At 38.4% G+C, this 8,724-nt stretch overlaps 1 protein-coding gene and 1 pseudogene across 2 annotated transcripts; both read right to left on the bottom strand.

Annotated features, from left to right (window-relative positions):
• Positions 1–384: 384 nt before the first annotated feature.
• LOC308627531 (large ribosomal subunit protein eL6-like) lies at positions 385–1,823 on the bottom strand (annotated as a pseudogene). Its single transcript, XR_014017916.1, has 2 exons — positions 1,737–1,823; positions 385–1,168 (listed from the first exon to the last, which is right to left on the bottom strand). The product of XR_014017916.1 is annotated as a large ribosomal subunit protein eL6-like (transcript).
• Positions 1,170–1,730, bottom strand: LOC308627532 (ubiquitin-ribosomal protein eS31 fusion protein-like). The gene is given in 3 exon segments (XM_081253800.1): positions 1,170–1,432; positions 1,436–1,455; positions 1,458–1,730. Coding segments are annotated over 3 exon segments (465 nt in total). The 5' UTR covers positions 1,687–1,730; the 3' UTR covers positions 1,170–1,216.
• Positions 1,824–8,724: the final 6,901 nt, after the last annotated feature.

Raw genomic sequence — 8,724 nt, 5'->3', positions numbered from 1 at the left:
GAGCCACTGAAGATGTTAGAGCTGGAAAGTAACGCTTGAGGGAAAACGAAGTTTTGGAAGATTAATCTCATGGTAGAATGTAAGGTGAGCAAGAGAGAAGAGAGCCTGGATTCAGGCCATACAGTTAGATGATTGAATAAAGACTCCAGATAAGTGGGCAGTGTTGAAGCACACTGAAGCAGAGAATGGAGAACAAAGCATTGATTGAACGCAGAGTCTGCTGTTGGGCTCTGGGGAAGGTACAAAAGTGTCAGAGTTCCTGGGTCTTGCAGGAGTTCGAATAAGCATTAATTAGGATTTTGATTGCAAGGGACAGAAATCAACTTGAAGCAGCTTAAGCAAAAAGAGTGTTTTTTTTTTAATGGACCGAATTATTTAATTAGGTTCTTTGTAAGAAGTTTAGAACACTACTTTGTGATGATAAATTCCGTTTGTAAGAGCGAACGCAGAGCGGAGGTAGCCCTGGAGTTGAGGAACAGCTTTGATTCTTCGCAGAATTTGTGAGTCCACAGCTTTCTGATCAACCTTCCGCTGCTCTGTAATCTCGTATTTCTCTCTCTCTGTGTCGAAGATCTCACCTTCCTGGTGCCTGGGCTTATGCAGTTTCTTCTTCTTGAAGTAAGCATCAGTGAGATGTTCTGGGATTTTCACACCACTGATACCAATTTTGGTGGAAGTGGCAATGACAGATTTCGGGTGTGTTCTCCGCAGAGGAACTCGATTGAGGGACAGAGGCCCAGTCACAAGTGGCAAAGCCACTGCTCAGCTGCTTCAGGAAAATGACCCTCTTGCCTCCGTGGCGCCCAGTGAGGATAATCAGAACGGTCCCAGGAGTGATGCTAGTGCGCAGTTTTCTCACATGCTTACTGAAGGGTTTTTTGCCGTGACTCAACAGCTTCCGAGGCATGTCTTCAGTAGGATAATGCTTAGGCATTTTGCAAAGTTTAACCACCCGGGTACCACCATTCTTGTCACCACCAACTGGTTTTGTGACAGTAGCAAGAACCTTCACCTTCTTTTTCTTTTCAACCTTGGATTTAGCTGCTGAATACTTCCTCTTGTACAAGGCCTTTCTGGAATACACAGCCGATCGGGAATATCTGCCAATTCCTCTGACCAGGACAGCGTTTCGGCTGTAGTGGGGCTTCCCCTTCTTAACCTGCTTCACCTTTTTTTTTTTTTCATTAGTTCATGTCTTTTATTAACCAATATACAATCACTTGTCTTCTGGTTTGTTGAAACAATAGGTCAGACAACATTTGCCACAGTAATGTCTGTCAAAGTGGCTGGCCATAAAAACTCCAGCACCACGTTCATCTGAAGGGCACTCCCGATAAGGGCGACTGATTTTGCCATTCTCATCCACCTTATAGTATTTCAGGACAGCCAGCTTAACCTTCTTTCTCTTATGCTTGTTCTTCTTGGGAGTGGTCTAAGACTTCTGCTTCCTCTTCTAGCACCAGCACGAAGTCTCAACACAAGATGAAGAGTGGACTCCTTTTGAATGCTGTAGTCAGACAAAGTACGTCCATCTTCCAGTTGCTTGCCAGCAAAGATCAGTCTTTGCTGGTCAGGAGGAATTCCTTCCTTGTCCTGGATCTTGGCCTTTACATTTTCTATTGTATCCGAGGGTTTGACCTCGAGAGTGATGGTCTTCCCCGTCAGGGTCTTCACGAAAATCTGCATGTTGGTGGCGGTGCCACCGCAGATGGCGGATCCGAAAAGAAGTGCTTCACCTTTTTAACCTTGCCACCAGCATCAGCCTACTTGGCTTCAGGGTTTTTCTCCTTAGTATCTGGCTTCTCAGCCTTTTCACTCGCCATCTTGCAAGATGGGAAAATGCAAAAAAGTGTTTTTAAGGAAATAGGGATACTTCACGAAGAACTGAAGCCATGTACTGGGAAGTTGGCAAAAAGTCCCGTGTCTATCTGGTCTCAGCTACTGTGTGTGTTTGCCTCATCTTCTTCATATTCTCTTTCTCTCCTCTCCTGTCCTCTAACATCCCCTCACCTTCCTTCCTTTCCCCACTCTCCTCTCCTCTTCCTCCTCCCCTCTCGCTGTTCTCATTTGTGGAAGAAAATGGCTTCCCTACAGTTCCTGAGTTTGCATGTTGCACTAAGTTTGCATGACACAGTTCCGGCTATATCAGAAGCTAACTCTCCATGTCTTCTTCCCAATGTCAGATTTCCAGTAGAAAGAGTCTTCTTGACCCAGCTTAGGACTCATTCTGTTCTGACTAGGGGGACAAGTTTTAAAATAGAAACATGGTTGCAGAAGACTTACCCTGTGGATTAGTGTGAGGACCACTACCAGGAAAAAGTGTCTGCTATAGAGTGATGCGATGACCTTTAACTGAAAGCATGCTTTTGGAAGAGTTGAGCAGGAGCACACTATTGTTTTGTTTTGTTTTCATTTTTTTGTATTTTATTTTATTTTATTTTTTATAGAGCAGGTTCTTATTAGTTATCTATTTTATACATGTCAATCCCAATCTCCCACTACATCCCACCACCACCACCCCACCCTGCCACTTTCTCCCCTTGGTGTCCATATGTTTGTTCTCTCCATCTGAGGAGCACACGACTGTTGAATGAGTAGATGACTATGAAGCTTTAAGGCAGCTTCATTAGAATCCATATTCTTGTCCCTTTCCCAAACTGCTTTAGTTCCCAAGTTCTGTAAAAATCTACAGATGAAGGAAGCAGGATACACTGTGGTTAAGAGCATATGTCTGGGGTTTAAGTTGTCTGTGTTTTGGATCCTGGCCTTGAGGACTTCAGCAAGTTATGGAACCTGCCTGGACCTCAGGTTTCTCATCTATAAAATGGGTATCATGAGGATTAACTAAGATAATATGTGTAAAGTGCTTAGCACAATGCACCTAATAATGTTAGCAACTTAATTTTTAAACAAAAATTAACTGATGGAGCTGAAGTTGACATCAGCAGATCCAAATATCTTTCATAAACTGGACAAAAGAAAGATGCACTAGCAGATGGGCAAGTGGTCAGCTTGGTTCTCCAGACATCCCCATGAACGTGGCCTCTAGAATAGGGGGTTTGGGGAGAAAAATAAGCCACGAAGATCTTGAGGGGCCAACGGGGACTTTAGAGATCACAGGTCATATGGGCCAGTCACACTCCCTTTTGTTCCTAGAGATTTAATATCTACCAGCCTATTAAATGGTCATGATTTGGAGAAGACAAGAAGAAGAATTACTTTCAGCTGGCCCTGGTCTTTAAATAACCCGGGGTACAACATCTTTCAAAACACAAAGGAGACCATGTGTAAAGCATTAGTTAAATTCAGATATAAATCTAGTCTTTGACCAGTCCAAAACTAATCAATATGCTTTTTTTCTCTCTTTGAACTTTGAGTTTTCTGGCAACAACAAAAACCCCAAACCCCATCCAAAACCATCGTCCAGACAGCCCAGCTCCTATGCTCCCCTCCCTAGTGTCACATATTGTTGACAGACCTACTCTTGTTACCACATTCATTCCAGTGGTGATTCAAATTCTTCTGCAGAAATTGACTTGAAAGACAGAAAATTGCTCTTGTAATCACTTAATAAGGAATCCTGGACAAGGAATACAGTGCTATGAATATAGATTTACTCTTAGCTTTTATGGATGCATTTTTCTCAGTTATTTTCATTGAAAATCATGACGAACTAATTTAAATAGCAAGGTAAACTGAGATGGAAAATTACCCATAATAAGAATTTTGATGAAAATATAGACTGGCCTGGTTTTAAGCATATCAAGGACTCTTGGTTTAAATTGCAAATTCGGAGAGATTTGAAATGTGTTTGTTTGAATGTGTCAGCTTTAGGCAAAACTAAACTACTATGTTCCTTTCCAAAAATCAAGAATCCGCTCTGGAAAAAAATCATGCAGTGTGATGTACAAAGCAGAGGGGAAGGAAAGTAAGTAATGGGGGAGAAAGACCCACCCAAGGACTGCAGCCAGCTTCCCCAGGAAGATTCATGACCATGCTTCAATACTGTCCTGCAATTCTTTCCAAGCAATTTTACTATAACTCTAAATCATTAGAAGCAACTGCTGCTGTTACCAAAGCTATCTTTGCCTCAAAAAGAAGAAAATTCAGGACATGCAATATAATCCTCTCACTATCTAAGAGAGAAACCAGCCCATTTGTCATAAGAACTGAAAACATCAGCTATGTAGTAAATTAAACATTAGAGTTTCATACTTCAATATTATGTATCTTTTGTAAAAAGAAAAAAAGGGGGGGCACACACAGGACATGGTTGGATGCAACAGTGATAAAGTGACTTAAATTTGGTTGACTAACTATAACCTACAAAAACCATTCTATCTATTACAAATCCTTTTCAGTAAAAGGTAAGAAAATTCCATCAACATTTTTTTAAACATTCTGAGCTATTCACAACAAATGAATCCTTACCCCTACCAGATGTATAAGCATTTGTGTGATGCAGGGGTTTCATAACTTGGAGAGTGTCATCAAAGGCAGTGCTAACACAATGTTCCTCCCTTTGACTTGAATGCCCTCTTCTTCCCTATTAGGGTGATTATTGTTTCACAGTGTCCCAGGCATGAAAGGACTTTGAAGGGTCACTTTGCAACCCAACTAGCAGCATTGGCATTACCAAGGAGCGGCTGGTTAGAAATGCAGAACCTTGGGGTCCACCCCAGCCTTACTGACTCAGATTCTGCATTTTGACAGGATCCCCAGGCGATTCATATGCACATTGAAGATGAAACTATGCCACTCTAAGTCATCCCCCTACCTATGAGCAAAACTGTGCACAATGCATAGACTGGTCTCATTCATCCAGTTTCAGGTCCTTTATAGTTTGTCCTGTTTGAGTCATTGAGATTAAAGGGGAAATATACTCATTTAAGGGAGTCTTGCATAGCCTAACAAAGTTAGCAACTTCTTCAATATGTTCAAGTACCTATTCTTAGAAGCACTGCAGATTAGGTCAAAGGAAAGAGAAGCAGAAAATGGAGTGGGTTCAAATACCAAACTCTAATAAAGCAAGGGTAGTACAGAAGCTGAGTCTATGAGGGATGGGAAGAACAATTTCACCAAATTACCAGTTCCAAAATTGTCTCTGCACTGTGGCTGTTTATATTCCTGGAAGCTTAAAGCCTTGAGCTTCTTGCTGTATTTCATTTCAGATTAGTAATTTTTATCTAGTACTTCCCTGCAGCTTAAAATGAAGGCCCTGGAACTATGAAAATGAATTTATGTGGTGGATTGCATGCTCATTCTGTAGCTATCCTATAGGTTTTAGATTTGTAACAAGTTTGGAATCTGGACAATAGAAAACTCTCTGTGGGTTAATGGCAGCCAACTTCTAAGCCAAAACTGAAGGACATAAGATAGTTTTGTATGTGTTTCAGGGTCCTCAAACTTGGCTGCGCATTAGAGTCACCTAGATAACATTTTTTTACACAGCTTTCTTGAGATATAATTGACATATAATAAGCTGCACATATTTAAAGTGTATATAGTAGGAAAGGGACTTCCCTGGCGGTCCATGCTTCCACTGCAGGGGGCGCAGGTTGAATCCCTGGGTGGGGAACTAGGATCCCACACGGTTCCGTCAAAAATAATAATAATAATAAATTATAAAATAAATTATATAAAAAAATAGTAATAATTAAAAAATAAAGTATATGGTAGGATGAATTTTGATGTATGTTATATGGCTGTGAAACTATCACCGTGATCAAGCTAATTACCCCTAAAGTTTCCTTGTGCCCCTTGGTAATCCCTACCCCCATTCTGCAATAGCTTATCTGCTTTCTGCCACTACAGATTAGTTTTCATTTTCTAGAATTTTACATAAATGGAACCATACTCTTTTTTTTTTTGGTCTGACATCTTTCGCTCAGCATAATTTTTCTGAGACTCATCCACGTTGTTGCCTGTATTAATAGTTTGCCCTTTTTATTGCTGAGTAATATTCCATTGTATGAATATACCAGTTTATATAACTGTTCCCCAGTGAAGGACATTTGGGTTGTTTCCAGTTTTAAGCAATTATGAATAACACTGCTAAAAAGTTTCATGAACAAGTATGAGCATATAAGTTTTCATTTCTCTAGGTAAACACCTAGAAGTGGGTATGGTAAGTGTACATTTAACTTTAAAAGAAACTGCCAAACTGTTTCCCAAAGTGGTTCTACCATTTTGCTTGCTCACCAGAAATGTATAGGAGTTCCAGTTGCTTCACATCCTCTCCAGGAATAGGTATTATCAGTATTTTTTATTTTAGCTATTCTGATAGATGTATAATAATATCTCCATTGTAGTATTAATTTACATTTCCCTAATGACTGCTGATGTTGAGAATCTTTTCATGTGTATATTTGCCATCCTTATATCTTCTTTGGTGAGAGTCTTTCAAATCTTTTGCTTATTTTTTAAATTGGGTTTTGTTTCCTTAATTGTTGAGTTTTGAGTTCATTATATATTCTGTATACAAGTCCTTTGTCAGATATATATTGACAAATACTTTTTCCCAATCTTTTTATTCTCTTAACAATGTTTTTCAAAGGGCAGAAGTTCTTAATTTTGATAAAGTCTCATTTATTAATTTTTTTATGGATCCTACTTTCTGTGGTATAACTGACCCAAGGTCACAAAGATTTTCTTCTATGTTTTCTTCCAGAAGTTTTATAATTTTAACTTTTATATTTAGGTCTATAATCCATTTTGAGTTAATTTTTATGTATGAGGCAAAGTTTGGAATGATGTTTACTTTTTTGCATGTGGATATGCAATAGTTCCAGCACCATTTATTGAAATGACTGGCCTTTCTCTACTGAATTGCCCTTGCACCTTTGTGCAAAAGCCACTTGGCCATATATTTGTGGGTATATTCTAAATTCTCCATCTGTTCCATTGATCTTTTTTTTTTTTTTTTTTTTTTTTTGCAGTACGCGGGCCTCTCACCACTGCGGCCTCTCCCTTTGCGGAGCACAGGCTCTGGACACGCAGGCTCAGCGGCCATGGCTCACAGGCCCAGCCGCTCCGTGGCATGTGGGATCCTCCCGGATCAGGGCACGAACCCGTGTCCCCTGCATTGGCAGGCAGACTCTCAACCACTGTGCCACCAGGGAAGCCCCATTGATTTATCTTTATACTAATGTCACATTGTCTTGATTACTATAGCTTTATTGTTAGTCTTGAAATCCAATTCTATTCTTTTTCTAAGAAAGATAAGAACTTTAGAATGAACTTAAGTTTTACAGTGTTTGTCAATTTCTGGGTTTTAAAAGTCTAGTAGTGTGATTTTGATTGGGATTGCATTGATTTTATAGATCTATTTGGGGAGAACTGACATCTTAACAATTTTGAATCTCCCGATCCATGAACACAGTATATCTCTCCATATATGTAGGTCTCTCTCAGCAATGTTATTTCAGCATACACATCTTAGACTCCTTTTGTGAGGTTTAATTTTAAGTAGTTGATACTCTTATGCACTTGTAAATGCTGGTGTTTATATAAGTTCAGTTTCCAGTTGTTTGTTGAAATTATTTAGAAATACAGTTGATTTTTAATATTGATCTTGTATCCTGCATCCTCGCTAAACTCAGTTATTAGTTTTGTAGCTTTTTGGTAGATTCCATAGAATTTTCTATATGGATAATTATGTTGTCTGAGAATAAAGACAGCTTTACTTCTTGTCCAGTCTGACTTCCTCTTATATTTTTTTCTTGCCTTATTGTGCTGGCTAGAAGCAATACATTGCTGAACAAAAATAGTGAAAATGGACAACCTTGCTTTGTACTTGGTCTTAGAGGAAAGACAGTCAGTCTTTCCCATTAAGTATGATGTTAGCTTTAAGTTTTTCATAGATACCTTTTCTCAAGTTGAGAAGTTCCCTACTTTGCTGAGAGTTGCTTTTTTAAAAATCAGAAATGGATTTTGAATTCTGTCAAATTATTTTTCTACATCTACTGAGATATTCATATGGTTTTTCTTTTAAGTCTGTTAATATGGTGAATTACATTGATTGATTTTCAAATATCATACTAACCTTGCATTCTTGAGGTAAACCGACTTGCTCATTATTTATTATCTTTTATAAATATTGTTAAATTCTATTTGCTAAAATTTGCTTAAGAATTTTTGCATCTATACTCATGAGAGATATTGATCTCTAGTTTTCTTTTCTTGTAATATTTTTGTCTAGTTCTGGTATCAGAGTAATGCTGGTCTCATGGAATGAGTTGGGATATAGTCCATCCTTTTCAATTTACTTGAAGTGTTCGTGTGTAGAATTGGTACTATTTCTTCCTTAAATATTTGATAGAATTCACCATCTTGGATTGAAATTTTCTTTGTGGAAAGATATTTAACCACTAATTCAATTTATTTAATAGATGTAGGGCTATACAGGTTATCTATTTTTTTTTCTTAAATGGTAAATTGCATCAAAGAATCTTTCCATTTCCTCTAATTTAGTCATACTTATTGGCACAAAGTTGTTTTTGATATTCCCTTATAATACTTTTATTCCATAATATCTATGGAATCTGTAGTGATATCACCTCTCTCAATCCTGATATTAGTAATTTGTGTCTTCTCTCTCTTCTTTTCCTGATCAGTCTGGCTAGAGGTTTATCAATTTTATTGATCTTCTCAAAGAACCAGCTTTTGATTTCATTGATTTTTCTCCATTGTTTTTCTGTTTTCTATTTCACTAATTTCTTCTCT

This window comes from Mesoplodon bidens (genome assembly GCF_964165515.1).
Source record: "Mesoplodon bidens genome assembly, chromosome: 14".
Lineage (NCBI taxonomy): Eukaryota > Metazoa > Chordata > Mammalia > Artiodactyla > Ziphiidae > Mesoplodon > Mesoplodon bidens.
This window is presented reverse-complemented; position numbering and strand designations above follow the sequence as displayed.